The sequence below is a fragment of the Schistocerca gregaria genome, chromosome 11 (genome assembly GCF_023897955.1).
Source record: "Schistocerca gregaria isolate iqSchGreg1 chromosome 11, iqSchGreg1.2, whole genome shotgun sequence".
Lineage (NCBI taxonomy): Eukaryota > Metazoa > Arthropoda > Insecta > Orthoptera > Acrididae > Schistocerca > Schistocerca gregaria.
In genome coordinates, this window is record NC_064930.1 from 72950350 (window position 1) to 72976776 (window position 26427).

General features: G+C 46.2%; 1 protein-coding gene across 1 annotated transcript in view; it reads left to right on the forward strand.

The window, feature by feature from the left end:
* LOC126295027 (U4/U6 small nuclear ribonucleoprotein Prp31-like) overlaps nucleotides 1–26427 on the forward strand; it is a 153366-nt gene that overhangs the window by 72060 nt on the left and 54879 nt on the right. Inside the window, exon 3 of the mRNA XM_049987278.1 lies at nucleotides 7302–7466. Within this exon, the coding sequence (XP_049843235.1) occupies nucleotides 7302–7466 (165 nt within the window). The remainder of the gene's footprint in view (nucleotides 1–7301; nucleotides 7467–26427) is intronic.

Genomic DNA, 26427 nt, shown 5'->3' on the forward strand with positions numbered 1-26427 from the left:
TGCAGAGTAGTCATGTAGATGTAGATTGGAATAATAGGGAACTCTTGTGAAGGAGGTTCACTGAACCCTCCGCCAGGCGCTTAAGGGGAGTTGGAACGTCCTGTCCCGACACTGCTAAATTTAGTGACTTGGCTTCCCTGTATTTCAGGAACCACTGTAGCCATTGACAAGAAACTTTTACAGGACATTAAACTGTTTCTGAGTCAGCTGACCTACAATAACTGCATTTCAGCCACTGCTTTCGAAAATATAATTTTTTAGTTACACGTTTAAAATTTTGTGTACATTCTTGTACGTTATAATTTTAACTGTACATAACATTATGTTCTTCTTGTAGTTCAGTAACTCAGGATGTGTATGATATTACTCCCTGAAAGTTTGAATACACTACTCGAAGTGGTTTCTGAGATTTAGGGAAAAATGCGACAGAAAATTTAACTGTTCAGGAACGGCTTCTAAAGTTTAAAAAAACTGTGACTTGCTTGGTGTTTACTTATGGTTCAAATGTCTCTGAGCACTATGGGACTTGACATCTATGGTCATCAGTCCCCTAGAACTTAGAACTACTTAAATCTAACTAACCTAAGGACATCACACAACACCCAGCCATCAAGAGGCAGAGAAAATCCCTGGCCCCGCCGGGAATCGAACCCGGGACCTCGGGCGTGGGAAGCGAGAACGCTACCGCACGACCACGAGATGCGGGCGGGTATTTGTTTAATTTCTTTTAATTTTTAGTCAGTCAAAACCACCCTGCTCCGTACTGTATATCATCCTCTTGATACTTCTCCAATTTTCTTCTTCTTTTCTTCTTTCTGGGCTCCCTAGTGGCCAACTGTGCCGCATACTCTGCTATATCAAATCGGACCTTGTCCATCCGTTCAAGTTCTCTGATGCAGTTTGCTCCAGGATAAATTCCAATATGCTGTTGCACTTTCACCCTACCAATGTTGCCACATGAAAAGCAATAACAGCATCACTGACCCCCCAATTTAGTGTCTTCATTGCAACAGAAACATTTTTTTGGTAAGCGAGTCCATATGAGATTATTGAACGACTCATTGCGATTTTGAGTCTGACCATGCAGACACTTCTGCAGTAATTCCGGATTTGCCATGTCTCAGTAAGTAGGTTTTATAATATCCATGACTGCCGCTGGGATGGAATGGCTACGGCTGCCGCGCGGGATTCGCCGAGCGGTCTGAGGCGCTGCAGTCATGGACTAAGAAAGTTGGTCCCGGCGGAGGTTCGAGTCCTCCCTCGGGCATGGGTGTGTGTGTTTGTCCTTAGGATAATTTAGGTTAAGTAGTGTGTAAGCTTAGGGACTGATGACCTTAGCAGTTAAGTCCCGTAAGATTTCACACACATTTGAACATTTTATTTACGGCTGTATGAACTGTTTGCAAAGGAGAGTACAAGTAATGTACTGGTTTTTCATTAGTTGACAGTCTGTGGAAGAAGGTAGCGCATACTGCGTGCTTCATTTTCAACAAATCCTCAGTATTATTTCTAATGGCCATCCCATAATACGTCTCTAGTTCATCAATCTTTTGTCTGTCAGCGAGCCTGTTATGGTTTTACCATCAGAAAGTTTCTTGTCTGTCAAACTTTGTTTCAACTTCCTGAACCTGGTGCCTATCCTCTCCTGGACGTGACCTTCATAAGACAGCACTCCTCAGGCGTCTATATAAAAAATTACCGATTTTATTAGAGCTTGAAGTCATGCAGGTAAAAACGATAACATTTTCAACCGGTGTAGATTATACAGCGCGGTACACGAAATGTTACCATTTTGTTTTTAAATATAAACTTTATTGTCAATACAATCTGAAAGGAACATATACTACAATGAAGAGCCGTCCCTGGAGATTTGTTCTAACTCAGCACGTGCTCAATATGTCCACCATATCGTTTCCCAACTTCCTTCAAACGAACATTGAAGATAGTATTACCCTACGGCGCATATCTTCCGTAATTTCACTGCAAGCTTGAAGAATAACTCTTCTGAGCTCCATTAAATCACGTGGACGTTCCGGGAAAAAAATTTCCTTTAGGCACCCCCAAAGAAAAAAGTCACACGGATTAAGGTCTGGACTATTGGGGGGCCAATTTTGTCCGTCATTGAAGCGACGTGGAAACTTGAGTGAAATGATCCGCATGTCGAAATGCTCGGGTAAAAACTCCAACACAGTGTTTGCAGTATGTGGGCTTGCATGAACCACTGCGTGTCAAAGGGCAAGGCAGTAGCAAGAAGCTGTGGAATGAAGCTATTGCGAAGCACGTTCAAATAACACTGGCTGTTCACAGTTTCTTCAAAGAAAAAGGGTCCAATAAGTCCGTGACTGGAAATTGCTGCCTACGCTGTAATCCGCGGAGCATAATGTTGTCGTTCATGAAGCACCTGTGGGTTTTCAGTGGCCCAAAAGCGTACATTTTGTTTGTTAACCACACTGTCTAAATGAAAATGCGCCTCGCCTGAAAACCAGACGTTGTTGAGACTTTCTTCCCTATCCTCCGCCCACTGAGCAGACAGTAGCCTCTGCTGCTTGTGTTCTTCTGTGAGCTTCTGTGCACAGGCCATCTTGTATGGGTACATTTGGAGGTCACTTTTAAGAATGCGTTGAACGGAGTGTGTGGATATTCCCAGTTGCATTGCTGCCTTTCCACACGATTTCCCGAGACTTCTCTGTACAGCAACTCGTACCGCTTCAATATTCTCCGGCGAACAAACAGGCTTAGGCCGAGGTCGCTTCGCTTCCAATACTGTTTCTTCCTGTACGAATTTATCTTACAGCCTGTGGATGGTCTTCTTGCAAGGGACTCATCGTGTGTTAAACTGTTGTCGAAAAAGCATCAGGGTCACAACAAGGCTTTTCGTTTCATGAAAATGTAACACAATTACCGATTGTTGCTGTGTCTCAGTCTTCCACTATCAGCCATTGCTGCTTACTAGTCTCCTAGCGGCAGTATCGTGAATTACACGTCATTTCGTAACTCATTTGTTTTCCCAAGCTCTGCTGGTACTGCTGCAGAGATCTCATGCGTCGTAAATTGTGAAAGAAACAAATGGTAACACCTTTGGTGAGCCAGTCTGTATTTAAAAAAAAATAGAACGAAATACTTCCCATGTGAATTTATATATATTTATAGGATTGCAAATTTTATAATGAGATAAAAATCCGAAAATGTGAAAAAAATATAGTTCCGTTCTGACTCCCCTTGGGTGTTATTTGCAGAGTATCCATGCAGATGCAGATGTAGAGGAAGCAGCTGGCAACAGCTAGTAAGTAAATAAATAATCTCTACCCATGAGTAAGTTTGTGCGGAAGTCCCGTATATGAAACGTCCCCTTAGAAAAATTTATGAATTACTGTGCTGATAAACATCTTACGTTATTTTATTTTCAAATAGCTGAGCAGAACTGAACGTACTTGTACATTTCTCTCTTTACCTATTCTGATCGACACTAAACTGACACACAATATTTTTAGCGCAATGCAATCTGACTTTTAGTAATCCTTACAACAGAATGGCCCTGACTAACAGTAACCTATATCTTTCATAAATCATTTACCTCACAAAAATCTTCGTTACTCAAAGTACTGCAATACAGCGATCGCCAATACTGCCAACTAAATAAAAGATTCAAACTACTGAAGGCACTAACTACTGATAGGCATAGTTAGCAAATGAAAGATTTTGATACAGAACAAACAAATGTATTTACTTTAACAGTGTTCAAAAGTCAGTATGTATATAAAATTTACTGTCCTGATGGACACACGTCCAGATCATCCGCTCTCAAAACTCCGCCATCTCTCTCCCCACATCCACCACTGCTGGCAGCTCACCTCCAACTGAGTAGTGATGTGGAGCTCGTGAATCAGTCGTTCAAATGAACGCTTCACTCCAGTGAAGTGTGAACTAAACACTCAATTTCAATGAACTGGTACTTCAAACTCTTCCCAGATAGCACACTCCACACTTTTTTCTAGTTCACTCACTCTCTTCCCCTCTCCCTCTCCCACTACATCGGCGCTACGTCACTCATCCTCCCTTCACTTCAGTCCTTCCTCTACTCAAGGTACGTAAAAAAAAATACCGCCTGTCGACGAATCGCGCGGTGTTTGTGGCGAACGATAGGTTTACGTGGGATTGTTGGGTGAGGGGCGAGGGGAAAGCAGCGTCAGTTGCTTCCTGCAGTGCTGCCATCATTCATTACCCGTGACTAATTGCGCAGTTACACTCCGCTTCTACGGGTAGCCTACCGTTGGCAGCGCTTGCAGAGAAATCAATATTAAAGGTACAAACGAAGAGGCTGGCTGTGTGAGCACGCACAGCCGACATGAAAATAAAAGGTTTGTTAATAACACTGAAAGAACGATTTTACCTGAAATCGTACCAATGACTACATGTGACAATTTACGTTTTGAATCTGTAGGGTTATTATTCTCAACAAAAATAAAATCCACAGGAAAACTTTCTGAATAATTACGTAATGTAGGTATATAGACTTTGTGGCAGTGGTAAACAAACTCATTCTATTTTGGATTCAATTTTAAAAGGTACATAAAATTGGACTGCATTTCGTTGGTAGCCCTAGTTTTCAGTCCATTAATACACCAAATAATGTTTCACTTGGCAGATAAAGACTTTTTTGGGCGCTTCATGAGAAAATGTCGAGCAAGATTAAATGTAATACCTCCTTTATATGTGACAGGCTTCTCTGTTTATCTTTCCTTTGTCCCCTTCGACCATGCTCTATTTAACTCACTGTCAGACGCTGTAAGAGCGTGAGACGTTGCGTTCACGCTACTGCATAGTTCGGCCATCTGTTGGTAAAATTATGAAGTATTACGAAGCTTTATTGTACGAGCGAGGCGAACTGGGCAACTTCGCTATGGTTCCGTACTTCAGGAATGAACAACTTCATTTGAACGGTTCACGGCAAAGAGTGAAGCGAGTGAAGTAGTTCACGGGAATGAACGAGTTCGACCCATCTCTACAACTGAGCAACATTACGCACTGTTCACATCCAACTGCCCAACACTACAATAGCGAACATTCCAACAATGGAAACGAGCCACAGAGAGCACACAGCACAGCCAGTGATTTTCATACACAGCGCTACGTGACGGTGGCATTAGCAATATTAGAAACTAAACAGCCTACTGGCAAGTCCCGTAGCGCGAGTGCCACTCGCACTTCTGCAGGCTTTCTCTTTTTTCGCCGACTGCGGTGAGAGCTCAGACGTGCCCCTGGCAGGCACCTCCCTCGCAGGTTGGTTGGTGATTGGTTGTTTTTGGGGAAGGAGACCAGACAGTGTGATCATCGGATTAGGGAAGGAAGTCGGCCGTGCCCTTTCAGAGGAACCATCCTGGCATTTGCCTGGAGTGGTTTAGGGAAATCAAGGCAAACCTAAATGAGGATGGCCGGACGCGGGATTGAACCGTCGTCCCTCGCAGGTGGCGAGCGGGTTTTTCCTCTTTTCGCCGACTGCAGTGGCAGCTCACGCGTGCACGCCTTCCCCCGCAGGTGGCGAGCGGGTTTTTCCTCTTTTCGCCGACTGCGGTGGCAGCTCACACGTGCACGACTTCCCCCCACAGGTGGCGAGCGGGTTTTTCCTCTTTTCGCTGACTGCGGTGGCAGCTCACGCGTGCACGACTTCCCCCCGCAGGTGGCGAGCGGGCTTTTCCTCTTTTCGCCGACTGCGGTGGCAGCTCACACGTGCACGACTTCCCCCCGCAGGTGGCGAGCGGGTTTTTCCTCTTTTCGCCGACTGCGGTGGCAGCTCACGCGTGCACGCCTCCCCCCCGCAGGTGGCGAGCGGGTTTTTCCTCTTTTCGCCGACTGCGGTGGCAGCTCACGCGTGCACGCCTTCCCCCCGCAGGTGGCGAGCGGGTTTTTCCTCTTTTCGCCGACTGCGGTGGCAGCTCACGCGTGCACGCCTTCCCCCCGCAGGTGGCGAGCGGGTTTTTCCTCTTTTCGCCGACTGCGGTGGCAGCTCACGCGTGCACGCCTCCCCCGCAGGTGGCGAGCGGGTTTTTCCTCTTTTCGCCGACTGCGGTGGCAGCTCACGCGTGCACGCCTTCCCCCCACAGGTGGCGAGCGGGTTTTTCCTCTTTTCGCCGACTGCGGTGGCAGCTCACGCGTGCACGACTTCCCCCCGCAGGTGGCGAGCGGGCTTTTCCTCTTTTCGCCGACTGCGGTGGCAGCTCACACGTGCACGACTTCCCCCCACAGGTGGCGAGCGGGTTTTTCCTCTTTTCGCCGACTGCAGTGGCAGCTCACGCGTGCACGCCTTCCCCCCGCAGGTGGCGAGCGGGTTTTTCCTCTTTTCGCCGACTGTGGTGGCAGCTCACGCGTGCACGCCTCCCCCGCAGGTGGCGAGCGGGTTTTTCCTCTTTTCGCCGACTGCGGTGGCAGCTCACGCGTGCATGCCTCCCCCCGCAGGTGGCGAGCGGGTTTTTCCTCTTTTCGCCGACTGCGGTGGCAGCTCACGCGTGCACGCCTCCCCCCCGCAGGTGGCGAACGGGTTTTTCCTCTTTTCGCCGACTGCGGTGGCAGCTCACGCGTGCACGCCTTCCCCCCGCAGGTGGCGAGCGGGTTTTTCCTCTTTTCGCCGACTGCGGTGGCAGCTCACGCGTGCACGCCTTCCCCCCGCAGGTGGCGAGCGGGTTTTTCCTCTTTTCGCCGACTGCGGTGGCAGCTCACGCGTGCACGCCTCCCCCGCAGGTGGCGAGCGGGTTTTTCCTCTTTTCGCCGACTGCGGTGGCAGCTCACGCGTGCACGCCTTCCCCCCACAGGTGGCGAGCGGGTTTTTCCTCTTTTCGCCGACTGCGGTGGCAGCTCACGCGTGCACGACTTCCCCCCGCAGGTGGCGAGCGGGCTTTTCCTCTTTTCGCCGACTGCGGTGGCAGCTCACACGTGCACGACTTCCCCCCACAGGTGGCGAGCGGGTTTTTCCTCTTTTCGCCGACTGCAGTGGCAGCTCACGCGTGCACGCCTTCCCCCCGCAGGTGGCGAGCGGGTTTTTCCTCTTTTCGCCGACTGCGGTGGCAGCTCACGCGTGCACGCCTCCCCCGCAGGTGGCGAGCGGGTTTTTCCTCTTTTCGCCGACTGCGGTGGCAGCTCACGCGTGCACGCCTCCCCCCGCAGGTGGCGAGCGGGTTTTTCCTCTTATCGCCGACTGCGGTGGCAGCTCACGCGTGCACGCCTCCCCCCCGCAGGTGGCGAACGGGTTTTTCCTCTTTTCGCCGACTGCGGTGGCAGCTCACGCGTGCACGCCTCCCCACCCACAGGTGGCGAGCGGGTGCGAGCAGCCGTGCACGGTGTGGGAGGCGAGCGCGGCGTGCAGCGACCTGGACGCAGACCTGGGCTCGGCGCACGCGCTGCTGCGCGGCCTCTACGGCCGGCGCTTCCCCGAGCTGGAGGCGCTCGTCAGGGCCGGCGCCGCCTACGCCGCCGTCGCCCGGCGCCTCGGCTGCGGCAGCGCCGGCGGGGGCGGCGCCGGCTACGGGGGCGTGGCGTTCGGGGGCGGGCTCGGGGGCGGCGCCGTCGCAGCGGCGCTGGCGCCGCTGCTGCCGCCGGCCTCCGTCATGGTGGTCTCCCTGGCCGCCGCCACCACCAGGGGCCGCAGCCTCACCGAGCACGAGCAAGGTACGCCGCCTACACTGCACGGCAATATCCACAAACACCTCACATCTCCGTTTTTTTCACAAAATTCAGTTTTTTTCCGTTATTGAATTTCGATTCCCCATGAAGGCGGCGGGCTGGCAGCAGCTTACAAGGGAACCTCCCCATCGCTCCCCCCTCAGATTTAGTTATAAATTGGCACAATGGATAGGCCTTGAAAAACTGAACACAGATCAGTCGAGAAAACAGGAAGAAGTTGTGTGGAACTATGAAAGAAAAAGTAAAAAATATACAAACTGAGTAGTCCACGTGAAAGATAGGCAACATCAAGGACAGTTTGAGCTGAGGAGCGCCGTGGTCTCGTGGTTAGAGTGAGCAGCTGCTGTACGGGAGGTCCTTGGGACGCTCTGTCTGCCACCACGTGACGCGTCCACCACCGCCGTCGCCGTTGCCATCGCCGCCGCCCACCGCCACAAACCCCCCCATGCCCTTGTCGCAGCCGCAGATGTCCTCCCACACCCCAACAGTGATACGTTTGTTAAAGTGCTAAAGCGTTTTTTTTTTCTTTTTTTAATGTGACAGTGAAAAGTGATCGAACACGTAAAAGTCTCCAATATAGTGTTCATATAACCATAGCCGCCATCCGCGGTGGTCTCGCGGTTCTAGGCGCGCAGTCCGGAACCGTGCGACTGCTACAGTCGCAGGTTCGAATCCTGCCTCGGGCATGGATGTGTGTGATACCCCTAGGTTAGTAGGTTTAAGTAGTTCTAAGTTCTAGGGGACTGATGACCTCAGCAGTTAAGTCCCATAGTGCTCAGAGCCATTTTTTTAACCATAGCTACGAGTGTCCTTTTCTGTTTTTTCCTTGTGTTTTTGTCTCTTGTTTTCTACCCTCCATCGTGTGCATTCGACAGGTGTGCGTAACTGTGAGTACCACAAAACTATTACAGTTCTATCAGTACAACAAACCAGTGATTCACATGCATATACAGGGCTATTACAAATGATTGAAGCGATTTCATAAATTCACTGTAGCTCCATTCATTGACATATGGTCACGACACACTACGGATATGTAGAAAAACTCATAAAGTTTTGTTCGGCTGAAGCCGCACTTCAGGTTTCTGCCGCCAGAGCGCTCGAGAGCGCAGTGAGACAAAATGGCGACAGGAGCCGAGAAAGCGTATGTCGTGCTTGAAATCCACTTACATCAGTGAGTCATAACAGTGCAACGACACTTCAGGACGAAGTTCAACAAAGATCCACCAACTGCTAACTCCATTCGGCGCTCGTATGCGCAGTTTAAAGCTTCTGGATGCCTCTGTAAGGGGAAATCAACGGCTCGGCCTGCAGTGAGCGAAGAAATGGTTGAACGCGTGCGGGCAAGTTTCCCGTGTAGCCCCCGGAAGTCGACGAATAAAGCAAGCAGCGAGCGAAACGTACCACAGCCGACGGTTTGGAAAATCTTATGGAAAAGGCTAAAGCAGAAGCCTTACCGTTTACAATTGCTACAAGCGCTGACACCTGATGACAAAGTCAAACGCTTTGAACTTTCGACGCGGTTGCAACAGCTCATGGAAGAGGATGCGTTCAGTGCGAAACTTGTTTTCAGTGATGAAGCAACATTTTTTCTTAATGGTGAAGTGAACAGACACAATGTGCGAATCTGAGCGGTAGAGAATCCTCACGCATTCGTGCAGCAAATTCGCAATTCACCAAAAGTTAACGTGTTTTGTGCAATCTCACAGTTTAACGTTTACGGCCCCTTTTTCTTCTGCGAAAAAAAAAAGTTACAGGACACGTGTATCTGGACATGATGGAAAATTGGCTCATGCCACAACTGGAGACCGACAGCGTCGACTTCAGCTTTCAACCGGATGGTGCTCCAAGCACTTCCATCGTGATGTTCGGCATTTCCTAAACAGGAGATTGGAAAAGCGATGGAGATAACGATCAGCAATTCATGTCATGGCCTCCACGCTCTCCCGACTTAACCCCATGCGATTTCTTCCTGTGGGGTTATGTGAAAGATTCAGTGTTTAAACCTCGTCTACCAAGAAACGTGGCAGAACTGCGAACTCGCATCAACGATGCTGTCTAACTCTTTGATGGGGACATGCTGCGACGAGTGTGGGACGAACTTGATTATCGGCTTGATGTCTGCCAAATCACTAAAGGGGCACATATCAAACATTTGTGAATGCCTAAAACAACTTTTTGAGTTTTTGTATGCGTGTGCAAAGCGTTGTGAAAATATCTCAAATAATAAAGTTATTGTAGAGCTGTGAAATCGCTTCAATCATTAGTAATAACCCTGTATATGTCTGTCTTTCCACCACGAATAGTTTCCTCCTTTCAGTCTTCCTTACTCTCACGCTCCACCTATATTAAACTAGCTCTCTACAATTGCACTATATAATGCTTCCTAGTGTACTGCTCTTTGATCAATCGGAATAAATAGGTTAAATAATTCGCTTAAATAGTAATGTCCTTTTGTCAGCTGACAACTGATACACTCGTTAATATTCTGTCAAATTGTTTTCATGCCTAGTGCATGTCCCACTAAGGTCTCGTTTCCAACAGCCAACGTAAAATGCCTCCCCCTTGTTTTCCAACACAAGATTAATAAGAAGATAGTAATAACTCAACATTATTTTAAAATGAATAGAGATCATCCACAACTCAAATTATCTACAAAATAATAACAATAATAATAATACCACAACTATTAATATGTAATAATAAGTAAAATTTCCATAAAATAACTTTTTTTACTAATTACTTTTACTAATTATTCTCTGTTAATAACTAGATCGTACAAGCAATGATTATTCAAAATTCATTCTGCCACACGTACAAATGTAGTGTACAAAGAGTCAGAAACGTTAAACTGCAACAATAAACAGCGCAAGAAACAAATATCGAACTCTGACTGAGAGACTCTCGAAAAATATTAAATAAAAAAAAAGCACCAAACGAAATAATTACCCGGACAGTACAGTAACAGCAAAATAAAAGCAAAGAATGGATTGTCTCGTCTTTACAAGTAAAATGTAAACTGTATTTGTAAAACGAAAATTGTTATTTTGTAAATAAAAGTCTATATACGTTAAAAAAAAAAAAGATTCGAGTCTTCCCTCGAGTGAAAATTTTACTTTCTTCATTTTCGCAAAGTTACGATGTGTCCGCTCATTCATTGACGTGTCTCTTCACTGTAATAAGTTTAGTGTCTGTGTTTTGCGACCGCACCGCAAAGCCGTGCGATTAGTAGACGAAAAGAAGTGCCTCTCCAATTGGGAACAGAAAACATTTGATCGCAAGGTCATAGGAAGTTCCATGCGGCTTTTCGCGGATGATGCTGTAGTATACAAAGAAGTTGCAGCATTAGAAAATTGTAGCGAAATGCAGGAAGATCTGCAGCGGATAGGCACTTGGTGCAGGGAGTGGCAACTGACCCTTAACACAGACAAATGTAATGTATTGCGAATACACAGAAAGAAGGATCCTTTATTGTATGATTATATGATAGCGGAACAAACACTGGTAGCAGTTACTTCTATAAAATATCTGGGAGTATGCGTACGGAACTATTTGAAGTGGAATGATCATATAAAATTAATTGTTGGTAAGGCGGGTACCAGGTTGAGATTCATTGGGAGGGTCCTTAGAAAATGTAGTCCATCAACAAAGGAGGTGGCTTACAAAACACTCATTCTGCCTATACTTGAGTATTGCTCATCAGTGTGGGGTCCGTACCAGATCGGGTTGACGGAGGAGATAGAGAAGATCCAAAGAAGAGCGGCGCGTTTCGCTACAGGGTTATTTGGTAACCGTGATAGCGTTACGGAGATGTTTAGTAAACTCAAGTGGCAGACTCTGCAAGAGAGACGCTCTGCATCGCGGTGTAGCTTGCTCGCCAGATTTCGAGAGGGTGCGTTTCTGGATGAGGTATCGAATATATTGCTTCCCCTACTTATACCTCGCGAGGAGATCACGAATGTGAAATTAGAGAGATTGGAGCGCGCACGGAGGCTTTCCGGCAGTCGTTCTTCCCGCGAACCATACGCAACTGGAACAGAAAAGGGAGGTAATGAGAGTGGCACCTAAAGTGCCCTTCGCCACACACCGTTGGGTGGCTTGCGGAGTATAAATGTAGATGTAGAGTAGATGTAGATGAAAACACGTCTGATTTATTCTATACCACACCGGTGACGGCATGTGCGTCACATGACAGGAATATGTTGTCGACCCACCTAACTTGTACACTTGGTGAATGGGTAAAAAGATTCTTCTACCTTGCCCGTTTTAGCTTTTCTTGTGGATGCGATAATCACTCCCAAAAAAGTGATGAAAACGTAAGAGTTTGTCACATAACCTGCAACACATGAATGCAACAGTTTCACAGTCGCACACTTTTCCCTGTGCTCTGTCAAAACATATGGTTTTTACGTTTTCAAATTTTTCCGTGTGTAGACCATCAAATCTGCATATGTCCAAGCAAATGTGAACATGTCCTGGAATTTTGGAGAGCGAAGTTGATTATGTGTGAGTGCCTGAACTTTCATAATTGTCTGAAAATAAGAAATTGAACTTTTCACTGGAGAGAAGACTTGAACCAAGGACCTCTTGTTCCGCAGCTGCTCACGCTAACCATGGGACCACGGCGCTCGTAAGATCACACTTTCCATGAAGTTGCTTATCTTGCGCATGGACTACTCAGTTTGTATATTTTGCTTATTTTTTTCATAGTTCCACACAACTTCTTCATGTTTTCCCGACTGATCTGTGTTCATTGTTTCAAGGCCTATCCACTGTGCCAACTTATAACTGAATCTGAGGGGGTGCGATGGGGAGGTTCCCTTGTTAGTAGCTGCTCTCAGCCTACAGACTTTTTAAAACGTAAGAAGAAAAGAAACAATGAAAGCAGGCGATAAAATGGTGACTTAAATCGTTAAAACGGCGGAAAATTGTGGAAAGTTAAAACGTAAAGCAAAGGGATTGCCAATTCTCATAAAACACACAGATATCAGACGAGTAACACGGTAAACACACAATTAAAAAACATGGTGACAGTCTAGTTTCTGTTCGCAAGAGATAAAAAAATCACACCGAGCGACAGTATGATGTCCGTTCGCAACACTTCCCAAAGGACACACGACACTGAACACTCACTGTAAAACACTGCACCAAACTGTCGTCACAAAGATGACAGGCTAGTGCAGATGGCGGGCGGGGGGGGGGGGGGGGGGACGTGGATGAGGGAGAAAACAAGGAGGGAGGAGAGGAAAAAACGAAAGGGGGCGAACCAAAGGAGGGAGAGGACTCATAAGGGGGAGAGAGGCAGGGCAGACCCGAGAGGCAATGCGAAAAGGCAGAGGAGGGAAATGCAAAAGGACTTGGGGGAGAGAAGGGGGGCACAGAGAGGGTAAGTGGAGAAAAAAGAGGATGGAAGGGGGGAGAGAGACGGAGCCCAGGAAAAGGACGGAGGAAAGGAGGGGAGGTGAGGATCAGAGTTGATAGGAGGGATAAATGGAGGGAGAGAGGGCATCATCCGGGAGTGTGAGTTGATGGAAGCCACCTTGGGAAAGGAGATGAAGGGTGTAGAGATGGAGGGTAGGGGGGACACAACAGTGAACAAAATTCAGTTACCTAGGATTTTGTACTTTAAACGCATGAGCCACTCTGGAAATGAGATCTCTTAGAATAGTATCAGGCATATATCTCCCAAAATAAGCGTCAAACGAAGAATCTACAACGAACGAAACTGGTCTAGCTTGAAGAAGGAAACCAGATGGCGCTATGGTTGTCACGCTAGATGACGCTGCCACAGGTCAAACGGATATCAACTGCGCTTTTTAAATAGTAACTCCATTGTTTATTACATATTCGTGTAGTACGTAAAGAAATATGAATGTTTTAGCTCGACCACTTTTTTCGCTTTGTGATAGACGGCGCTGTATGGTCACAAACGTATGAGTACATGGTACCACGTAACATTCTGCCAGCGCGGGCGGTATTTGCTTGGTTATTCATTACCCGTGTTAAAATGGACTGTTTACCAATTGCGGAAAAGGTCGATATCGTGTTGATGTATGGCTATCGTGATCAAAATGCCCAACGGGCGTGTGCTATGTATGCTGCTCGGTATCCTGGACGACAACATCCAAGTGTCCGGACCGTTCGCCGGATAGGTACGTTACTTAAGGAAACAGGAAGTGTTCAGCCACGTGTGAAACGTCAACCACGACCTGCAACAAATGATGATGCCCAAGTAGGTGTTTTAGCTGCTGTCGCGGCTAATCCGCACATCAGAGAGCACACAAATTGTGCGATAATCGGGAATCTCAAAAACGTCGGCGTTGAGAATGCTACGTCAACATCGATTGCACCCGTACCATATTTCTATGCACCAGGAATTGCATGGCGACGACTTTGAACGTCGTGTACAGTTCTGCCACTGGACACAAGAGAAATTACAGGACAATGACAGATTTTTAGTACGCGTTTTATTTAGTGACGAAGCGCCATTCACCAACAGTGGTACCGTAAACCGGCATAATATGCACTATTGGGCAACGGAACATTCACGACGGCTTGCGACAAGTGGAACATGAGCGACATTGTCGGGTTAATGTATGGTGCGGCATTATGGCAGGAAGGATAACTGGCCCCCATTTCATTGATGGAAATCTAAATGGTGCAATGTATGCTGATTTCCTACGTAATGCAAGATGGCTGGCACATAGCTCGAGTGCGGTTGAAGCGGTATTGAATAGCATACTTCATGACAATCTTCGTATATCCATAATTAAAATGGACGACTTGGGACGTCAGCTGGTATAATATATGTTAAAAAATGACGTAATTCCTCCAGCTGTATTAAGGTGTTGGTTTTATTGGCAACTAGTTTCGATGTTGTTACAACATCATCTTCAGGCCCATACTTGTTTACAGTAAACGTATGTCTGTAACACTAGTGGTCAGTGGTGAGGTAGGCGTGTTCCACGCGCAAGGCAGGCAGTAACTGATCAGTTATTAGTGTTAGACACTAGTGTAGTAACTGGTGTGTGACACATACGGTTACTGTAAACAAGTATAGGCCTGAAGATCATGATGTAACAACATCGAAACTGTTGTTGTTGTGGTCTTCAGTCCTGAGACTGGTTTGATGCAGCTCTCCATGCTACCCTATCCTGTGCAAGCTGCTTCATCTCCCAGCACCTACTGCAACCTACATCCTTCTGAACCTGCTTAGTGTATTCATCTCTTGGTCTCCCTCCATGATTTTTACCCTCCACGCTGCCCTCCAATGCTAAATTTGTGATCCCTTGATGCCTCAGAACATGTCCTACCAACCGATCCCTTCTTCTAGTCAAGTTGTGCCACAAACTCCTCTTCTCCCCAATTCTATTCAATACCTCCTCATTAGTTACGTGATCTATCCATCTAATCTTCAGCATTCTTCTGTAGCACCACATTTCGAAAGTTTCTATTCTCTTCTTTTCCAAACTATTTATCGTCCACGTTTCACTTCCATACATGGCTACACTCCATACAAATATTTTCAGAAACTACTTCCTGACACTTAAATCTATACTCGATGTTAACAAATTTTTCTTCTTCAGAAACGCTTTCCTTGCCATTGCCAGTCTACACTTTATATCCTCTCTGACCATCGTCAGTTATTTTGCTCCCCAAATAGCAAAACTCCTTTACTACTTTAAGTGTCTCATTTCCTAATCTAATTTCCTCAGCATCACCCGACTTAATTCGACTACATTCCGTGATCCTCGTTTTGCTTTTGTTGATGTTCATCTTATATGGTTCTTTCAAGACACTGTCCATTCCATTCAACTGCTCTTCCAAGTTGCCAATAAAAAGAACACCTTAATACAGCTGGAGGAATTACGTCATTTTTTAACATATATTTCATGACAGACATGAACCTTATTGAGCATACCTGGGATGCGTTGCAACGTGGTGTTGACAAGCGACCTGCAACCCCTCGTACTCTTACGGCTTTATGGACAGACGTGCAGGATTCACGGTGTCAGTTCCTTCCAGCCCTACTTCAGACATTAGTCGAGTCCACGCCACGTCGTGTTGCGACACTTCTGTGTGGTCGCAAGGGCCAAATATCTCACGAAATAGCGTCGAACGAAAAAACTACAAAGAACGAAACTTGTCTAGCTTGAAGGAGGAAACCAGGTGGCGCTATGGTTGGCCCGCTAGATGGCGCTGCCATAGGTCAAATGCATATCAACTGCATTGTTTTTTTTTTTTTTTAAATAGGAATCCCCAAAATTTTATTACAGATTCGTGTAGTACGTAAACAAATATGAATGTTTTAGTTGCACCACTTTTTTCGCTTTGTGACAGATGGCGCTGTAATAGTCAGAAACATATGGCTCACAATTTTAAACGAACAGTTGGTAATATGTAGGTTTTTTAAATTGAAATACAGAACATAGGTACGTTTCAACATTTTATTTCGGTTGTTCCAATGTGATACATGTAACTTTCTGAGAACGCATGCTGTTACAGCCTGATTACCTGTAAATACCACATTAATGCAATAAATACTAAAAATGATGTCCGCCAACCTCAGTGCGTTTGCCAGTAAGTGTAACGACATTCCTCTCAACAGCGAGAAGTTCGCCTTCCGTAATGTTCGCACATGTACTGACCATGCGATGACGCATGTTGTCAGGCGTTGTCGGTGGATCACGATAGCAAATATCCTCCAACTTTCCCCACAGAAAGAAATCCGGGGACGTCGGGCGTCGGGTGTGTCCAGTTGGCTCTCTGATTCCGCCGGCGAAGGGGACCTACGCCGCTCTTCGCTCAGGTAAACCGTATTTCGTCCCAAAGTTATAGCATAAAATTGACGAAGGTATAGGTATGCACGTAAATGTTCATTGGTCGAAACGCCTAATGCGTAGTGTTCAGGAACAAAATGGACTCGTCGATTCGACGAATGTTTAGTAATGAGCGGCCAATTTGCAGTTGGTATCTGGTTGAATCTCCGTTGCAAAGAACATTTTGGTTTGAAATGGGCTATGGCACCTGTTCCATAACTTTCATTTTCTTTTTGGGTCCTGACGAAGTACCCAAAACTGAGAGTTATAGATGCAATGCAATCAGAGCTTTAGATGATCTGATGATTCTGACAAAGGCTACAGGATCAAAAGGAATATATTGTTTCCGATGGCACCATCCACTCTGCATCAGATTTTGACGATGAAGTACTGAACGCAATGGTGACCCAAACTGACAAGGAAGCGTCTGTTGGGAAAAACAAGAAGAAGGGAAAACAGTCAACTGTTCGTCCTAAATATACTAGCATGAAAAATGTGCAGAACACATGTAACGAGATTGGTTCACTGTAGAAGAATTCCTCAGCAGCTTCCCTGTCGTTAGCCACAGTTTCGTCCTCTGGAGACGACTTCCGAAACATCTTGGTGCCATCCAAATAGGAGCAAATGCCTAAGACAGGAATGGCCTGTCTCGGCTGAATTTCATGGTATCCCTTGCATATGCATTGAAGCAGATAATACTGGGTGATCAAAAAGTCAGTATAAATTTGAAAACTGCATAAATCACGGAATAATGTAGATAGAGAGGTACAAATTGACACACATGCTCGGAATGACATGGGGTTTCATTAGAACCAAAAAAATACAAAAGTTCAAAAAATGTCCGGCAGATGGCGCTTCATCTGATCAGAATAGCAATAACTAGATTACAAAGTAAGACAAAGCAAAGATGATGTTCTTTACAGGAAATGCTCAATATGTCCACCATCATTCCTCAACAATAGCTGTAGTCGAGGAATAATGTCGTGAACAGCACTGTAGAGCTTGTCCGGAGTTATGGTGAGGCATTGGCGTCGGATGTTGTCTTTCAGCATCCGTAGAGATGTCGGTCGATCACGATACACTTGCGACTTCAGGCAACCCCAAAGCCAATAATCGCACGGACTGAGGTCTGGGGACCTGGGAGGCCAAGCGTGACGAAAGTGGCGGCTAAGCAAACGATCATCACCAAACGACGCGCGCAAGAGATCTTTCACGCGTCTAGCAATATGGGGTGGAGCGCCATCCTGCATAAACATCGTACGTTCCAGCAGGTGTTTATCAGCCAGGCTGGGGATGATGTGATTCTGTAACATATCGGCGTACCTCTCACCCATCACGGAAGCAGTTACAAAACCAGAATCACGCATTTCCTCGAGGAAAAAAGGCCCGATAACGGTAGATGACGTAAATACAACCCATACCTGACTTTCTCGTCGTGCAGTGGAGTTTCCACGAGAGATGTAAGATTTTCGGTAGCCCAAATTCTGCAGTTGTGGGTCATTACCAGACCCTCGGAGCGCGAAATGAGCTTCGTTGGTCCACAATACGTTACTCAACCAATCGTCATCTTCTGCCATCTTTTGAAACGCCCACAAGGCAAACGCTCTCCGCTTCACTAAATCGCCAGGTAACAGTTCATGATGCCGACGGATTTTGTACGGATAGCACCGGAGGGTACGCCTCAGTGCCAACCAAACAGTAGTGTACGGAATGCAGGTGCGACGTGCGACTGCACGAGCGCCGACTTCCCCGTGCATAGAGGAACCCGCTACAGTCTCCATTTCTTCCTGAACTGTCTCAGCAGCGTTACGCCTTGTGCTCGTTCGGCCACTACGGGGTCTATCGTCTGAATAACCCGTGGCTTCGAACTTCGAAATCATTCTCGCCAAAGCTGCGTTTGTCAACGGACCTTTACCCGTTCGAATCCGCTTCCTATGGCGATAGGATCGTAACGCTGAACTAGCACATTCCCCATTCTGATAATATAGCTTCACTAAAAGGGCCTTTTCAGGTAACGTCAACATGCTGCAACTGCTGGCGCATCTACCTCTCTCTCATTACAGATCCTTTTATACACGATTGTCATGTGCAGTCACTGATGTTTTGCTGTCCAGCGCCATCTGTCGGACATTTTGTGAACTTTGTTTTCCTTTTTCTTTTTCTAATAAAACCCCATGTCATTCCAAGCATGTGTGTCAATTTTTACCTGCCTATCTACTTTATACCGTGGTTCATTAAGTTTTCAAATTTATACTCACTTTTTGATCACTCGGTAGAAAACGTCTTTGAAAGGTGCCCGAAACAAGAGTAATTCCACCCCTCCTGCAGCAATTCCCAGCATAGGTCAAAGAGCCGCATCCCAAACCAGCCCTCTCGGCCTAGAAAACGCCACATTCGCCGAGATTGCAGCTATAAGATGAGAAGAATGACGAAAAGCTATTGTGTAACGTGTGATGCACCTGTGTATGGGGAACATCACAACAGTGTGTGCAATACGTGGCATCAGCAATGCTCATGAAGCCTGAAGAAATTCACATTGTCGGGATGAGTTACTTGTCTCCCAGAATGTTTTTCCTTTGAGGTCGATTTTGTACAGTTCCTCAGTAACATTTGAAGTCAAGAGGCCATTTTCGATATGTAGCCATATTCTTTAGTCAAGGGCAGGTTTGATTTTTTTTGTATCTCTTTTGGATGTTATATTCGTTTTTATGTCGGCTATTCTGGTCATTTCACTGGATATACATGCTTTCTGTGGTTCCACACTTTTTATCAAGATACTTCTTCTGTTCTTTGTTTAACTATTGTTTGTATTCAATACTCTTCGCAACCCATCATTCAGCTTATCATGCAATTGGGTTGATGCCATTTTCTTTTGGATACTTATTCCACAGTGTTCCCACTGGGTGAAAAATATGTATCAACGCCCTTTTGTCTGCAATTCTGTGCGCTGGCCGGGGTGGCCGAACGGTTCTAGGCGCTACAGTCTGGAACCGCCGCGACCGCTAAGGCCTCAGGTTCGAATCCTGCCTCGAGCATGGATATGTGTGTAGTTCTTAGGTTAGTTAGGTTTAAGCCTCGAGCATGGATATGTGTGATGTCCTTAGGTTAGGTAGGTTTAAGTAGTTCTAAGTTCTAGGGGACTGGTGACCTCAGAATTTAAGTCCCATAGCGCTCAGAGCCATTTGAACCATTTTTTATCAAACCTGTGCGGTGTGAGTTTTGTGATTTATTGCAATGGAAGGACGGTGTAAATCTTGAAATGTGTTTTTCTTACAGTCTTTATAATACTTCCGTTGCGTCGCCTTTAACCACTTTACTGGCCAAACGTAGGTGCGGTAGTCGAGTCACGAAGGTATAGGTATGGAAGGGTTTGGAATCAGTATAGCATTCTACGGTTAAGGAGTGGTACAACCCGTTTAAAGACGCTGCTAGTCGATGGATAGTAATGATGAAGATGATGATGGTGTTTGGGTTGTGGGGCGCTCAACTGCACAGTCATCAGCGCCCATACAAAATCCCAACTTTTACATAGTCCAACTTTTTCACAGTAGAGTCTAGCCACTCTCACAAATGATGATGATGACGAAATGATGAGGACAACACGAACACTCAGTGCCCGGGCAGAGAAAATCCCTAACCCGGCCAGGAATCCAACCCGGGACCCAGTCGGTGGTGAATGAGCCACACTTCGGTCGTCCATCAACATGCGCAAATAACTAGGTCGTTGCCAAACTGAACGCTGTGGTGATTGGGACCATCACGTGCCTATCATAGAAATCAGGTTACCCTCCATTCAGAGGCTGTTGCACGCAGCGACCGTTGTTTTGATTTGTAAATGATAGATTTCAGCCATCAGTCGTCCTTTGGAATACTTGTTGGCAGGTCTAGATTTCGGCCACCAACTAGCCATTCTCAATGCACTGTCCTTTTTTCTTCAATGCGTGCAATTCTAAACATTCATGGTGGTGTCTGATTGTACTATATCGTGTCTCCCTACCACTTTCGCGCAACGACGCTCTGAGCGTGTTTTTTAGGGAATTGACTAGTTTGAACCTGGGACCTGTTGCTGGTAAGGAGACGCCAGACCACACATGACGTGTAGAATTCAGAAGAGTTCAGTGAGACTAGCGATGATACAACCAAATACTAAATGATCTCAGCGTCAGCTCCACTGCACTCCCTGTAAAAGAATCTTAATTCTAACTAAATATAGTGGAAAGGGTTCAAGGCTTTCCTATTTTTAGTTAGCTGGTAAAATAACGTCGAAAAAGCAGTTAAGTTTACCACTGGAAATTTATTCTAATCACAAAACATCGTTTATAAATTGCCCTATTGATAAAAGGAAATGTTTTAATACAGGATGGTAAAAACCAACAGCGTTCAACAAAAATGTGAACGAATATTCCCTAAATGGATTTCCAAGTTCTAAAATCGATCGAAGGATGACCTATGCCATATCACATCTATAATCTAGGTTTAATTTAAGTTTCACAAAAGAGAAAACTATCAAAATGGTCTACAGTGACCCTCAATTATCTTTAATTACTTATCTAACTTGTCGTAAATTACAGTGGCTGATGTGGCTTCTCAATAACTATATAAAAGAAAAATCATCGCGTTTCAGATCTTTACTTCAAGTGGCAAATGTGAACACCATGAGTTTCAATTAACGATCACCATTAGTATTACGCAAAAAGGGGGTGTAACAGATGAGTCTTCTGCAGTTCTGAGTGAAGCCTTATGCGCTCAAAAATGCGGCATCGCGTGCGTTCATTACCTTGTCGGTGTTTAAGCAGCGTCAGGGCGGCAGCGGCCGGCGCAGCAGCCATCCAGCTCGCCTTCTCGGAACCAACTCTCCACTTCTCCTTACTACAATTTACCGAAGTTAGTTTAAATAAGCTATCTGGCTGTGTTTTCATCTGACCAATCAGGGTCTCAATGTTAACCTTACGCTCCGCCTACAAAAATTCTTTCTATCCAATGAGAAACGTTATACTTTCCGTGGTGGGGCAATGTTTTTAAAGTTTGCAACGTAACAGAGACGTGAAAAAGTCTCACGCCAAAACTTGCAGCTGGTGTGGTCCTTTTAGCGTTATCGTGAGATCTATACTGCTCTTCTGGAGGGCTCTATCTTTTAACATGGGCTGGGGGGTGGTCCTTGACGTAACAGACACGCGTAAAAGTCTCACGCTAAAACTTGCGGGTGGTAGTGGCCCTTTTTGTGTTATCGTAAGATCTATACTGCTTTTCTGCAGGGCTCTAGCTTTTAACATGGGCTGGGGGTTGTCCTTGACATACCTGAGACGCGAAAAAGCCTGACGCTAAAACGTGCGGGTTGTATAGTTGTACAGGTAGGCTCGCAGCGTGGATGCCCAGCCCCTCTCTTTCCTAGCTTAACACGGTCCTGCTCTCGGCTTCTGTCCTCGTTTCTCCCCTCGGAACTGCGTCTGCCTCACGGTGGGGAGGTACGACATGCATTTAGGCATTCTTGTGTTAGTCTGTGGTATTCCATTTGCTCACTCGTTACTCGTATTACTTTGGTTAATTTAATGTCACAATTTATTCGGAGCTATGTGACATACTACTGGATTTGCTTATCATGTCAGGGTTTTCATGTAAGGTGTTGGATTTGCCTGACACCTTACACAATGCCTGTTGGTCTGGCTTTCTACACAGTTCATGGAATACTAATTTTTGCCTTGAACTGTGTACAAAGCCAGACCAACAGGCATTACATGCATTGACCAAAAAAGGACAGTGCATTGAGAATGGCTAGTTGCTGGCCGAAATCTAGACCTGCCAACAAATATTCCAAAGGACGACTGATGGCTGAAATCTATCATTTACAAATCATAGAAATTGCTTTGTGACCAACCATTTGTCCACAAAGGGAGCGTCGACGAAATCAACATCGTCACAATATACATAAATGACCTTGTGGATAACATCGGAAGTTCACTGAGGCTTTTTTGCGGATGATGCTGTGGTATATCGAGAGGTTGTAACAATGGAAAATTGTACTGAAGTACAGGAGGATCTGCAGTGAATTGACACATGGTGCAGGGAATGGCAATTGAATCTCAATGTAGACAAGTGTAATGTGCTGCGAATACATAGAAAGGTAGATCCCTTATCATTTAGCTACAAAATAGCAGGTCAGCAACTGGAAGCAGTTAATTCCATAAATTATCTGGGTGTAGACATTAGGAGTGATTTAAAATGGAATGATCATATAAAGTCGATCGTCGGTAAAACAGATGCCACACTGAGATTCATTGGTAGAATCCTAAGGTAATTCAATCCGAAAACAAAGGAAGTAGGTTACAGTACACTTGTTCGCCCACTGCTTGAATACTGCTCAGCAGTGTGGGATCCGTACCAGGTGGGGTTGGTAGAAGAGATAGAGAAGATCGAACAGAGCGCAGCGCGCTTCGTTACATGATCATTTAGTAATCGCAAAAGCGTTACGGAGATGATAGATAAACTCCAGTGGAAGAGTCTGCAGGAGAGACACTCAGTAGCTCGGTACGGGCTATTGTTGAAGTTTCGAGAACATACCTTCACCGAGGAGTCAAGTAGTATATTGCTCCCTCCTACGTATATCTCGCGAAGAGACCATCAGGCTAAAATCAGAGAGATTAGAGCCCACACTGAGGCACACCGACAATCCTTCTTTCCACGTACAATACGAGACTGGAAAAGGAGGAAGAACCGATAGAGGTAATCAAGGTACCCTCCGCCTTGCGGAGTCTGGATGTAGATGTGGATGTTTTGAAGTCTCACAGGACATGCTCGACAAACAATAACCCCAACTATAATCACTGGTGATGAGTCCTTGGTGTACAGATACGACCTGGAAGCCGAATCGCAGGCATCACAGTGTGAGCATTCCTCATACCAAGACCAAAGAAGGCCCACCAAGTGCGCAGTAACGCCATTGTGATGCTGCCTGCTTTTCTTGACTTCTGCAGTGCGGTAACACTAAGAGTATGAACCACGAGGTCATACAATCACTGAAGAGTACTACAGTGATGTCCTCCATCGCCTACGTGATGCTGTTACAGACTACGGCATGCACAGTCTTTATTCAACAAGTAAACGTCACTACAGATAATCGGATTTAGGTTATGTTTGATATACCTGCCATCATTGGGGTCGATGTGGCATGACGAGAAGCGAAATTCTGCATGAGCCGTTGAAGTGTCAGAACATCGATGTTATCGATGATCTCCTGAATGACTGTTTCCATCTCAGCAATGGCTTTGGGGGTATCACTGTACACCTTGTCTTCAGTATGGCCCCACTAAAAGCAGTCGCATGTGTTCAGATCCGTAGGAATATGGCGGGTAATCGTGTCCCATGGCAGTGGCCCCTGGATACCCCAGAGCCAGGAAGCGGTCACCAAAGTGCTCCTCCAGGACATCAGACACTCTCGTGCTTCGATGGGGTCGAGCTCTCTCACATGAACCATAACTTTTCGAAATCAGCGTCGTTTTGGATAATGGGGATGAAACCATCTTGCAAAACATTCATGAACCCTACAATAGTCACCGTACCATCAAGCAATATCGCACCGACTATACCGTGACGGGCCATTGCTCACCACACAGCCACCCATTGAAGATGAAGAGACTTCTCGATCGCGAAATGAGGATTCTCACGCCCCAAATATACAAACTTTGCTCACTGACGAATCAGTCTAAATGAAAGTGGGCTTCGTTGCTAAACCAATGCGCATACACGACTGGCCATTAAAATTGCTACACCAAGAAGAAATGCAGATGATAAACGGGTATTCATTGGACAAATATATAATACCAGAACTGACATGTGATTACAATAAAATTGCTTAAAATGGCTCTGAGCGGTATGGGACTTAACATCTGAGGTCATCAGTCCCCTAGAACGTAGAACTACTTAAACCTAACTAACCTGAGGACAACACACACGTCCATGCCCGAGGCAGGATTCGAACCTGCGACCGTAGCGACATGTGATTACATTTTCATGCAAATTTGGGTACATAGGTCCTGAGAAATCAGTACCCACAACAACCACCTCTGGCAATAATAGCGGCCATGATACGCGTGGGCATTCACTCAAACAGAGCTTGGACTGCGTGTACAAGTACAGCTGCCCATGAAGCTTCAACACGATACCACAGTTCATCAAGAGTAGTGACTGGCGTATTGTGACGAGCCAGTTGCTCGGCCACCATTGACCAGACGTTTTCAATTGGTGAGAGATAGGAGAATGTGCTGGCCACGGCAGCAGTCGAACATTTTCTGTATCCAGAAAGGCCCGTACAGGACCTGCAACATGCGGTCGTGCATTATCCTGCTGAAATATTTGGGTTACGCAGGGATCGAATGAAGGGTAGAGCCACGGGTCGTAACACATCTGAAATGTAACGTCCACTGTTCAAAGTGCCGTCAATGCGAACAAGAGGTGAGCGAGACGTGTAACCAATGGCACCCCATACAATCTCGCCGGGTGATACGCCAGTACGGCGATGACGAATACAGGCTTCCAATGTCCGTTTACCGCGATGTCGCCAAAAACGGATGCGACCAACATGATTTGGATTCATACGAAAAAATGGCGTTTTGCCATTAGTGCACCCAGGTTCGTCGTCGAGTACACCATCGCAGGCGCTCCTGTCTGTGATGCAGCGTCAAGAGTAACTGCAGCCACGGTCTCCGAGCTGATAGTCCGTGCTGCTGCAAACGTCGTCGAACTGTTCGTGCAGATGGTTGTTGTCTTGCAAACGTCCCTATCTGTTGACTCAGGGATCGAGACGTGGCTGCACGATCCGCTACAGCCGTGCGGATAAGATGCCTGTCATCCCGACTGCTAGTGATACGAGGCTGTTGGGATCCAGCACGGCGTTCCGTATTACCCTCCTGAACATACCGATTCCATATTCTGCTAACAGTCATTGGATCTCGACCAACGCGAGCAGCAGTGTCGCGACACGATAAACCGCAATCGCGATAGGCTACAGTCCGACCTTTATCAAAGTAGGAAACGTGATGGTACGCTTTTCTCGTCGTTACACGAGGCATCACAACAACGTTTCACCAGACGACGAGGGTAAAATGCTGTTTGTGTATGAGAAATCGGTTGGAAACTTTCCTCATGTCAGCACGTTTTAGCTGTCGCCACCGGCGCCAACCTTGTGTGAATGCTCTGAAAAGCTAATCATTTGCATATCACAGCATCTTCCTTTTGTCGGTTAAATTTCGCGTCTGTAGCACGCCATCTTCATGGTGTTGCAATTTTAATGGCCAGTAGTGCACTAATGCCCATCATGCTCCTCGGCCAATTGTGCGCTTTGAACATCCTAGCGGAAACCATGCAAACGTCTTGATTATTTCATTGCATATAGTACACTAATTGTCACCCTGTATTTCTGCCATGCTGTATGACAACAAGGCAGCAACTTGAAATGACTCAATAAAGTTGTAAAGAACTGTCAAAATTACACGGAAGTTAGTGTTTATTAACTGATGACTAGTTTCATATCTGTTCAGTCCAGTTGCAAATCATTCACCTGTCATTCAACATCCATTGCGTGTGAACTCTGGGCTTATGTGTGTGTGTGTGTGTGGGGGGGGGGGGGGGGGGGGTGGGGGGGAGGGGGTTATGTGTATGGCTGAGTGCAGAATACTATTTGCAAAAACTACTGTACTGTGCTGCATGCAGCGAAATAAGATGGCGTACGTATCTACATCTACGTGATCACTCTGATATTCACAATAAAGTGCCTTCAAGATGTCTCTTTACTGTTCTACTCTCGAACGGCACGCGGGAAAACGAGCACTTAAATTTTTCTGTGCGAGCTCTGATTTCTCTTATTTTATAGTGATGATTATTAATCCCTATGTAGATGAGTGCCAATAGTATGTTTTCGCAACGGTAGCAGATAACTGCC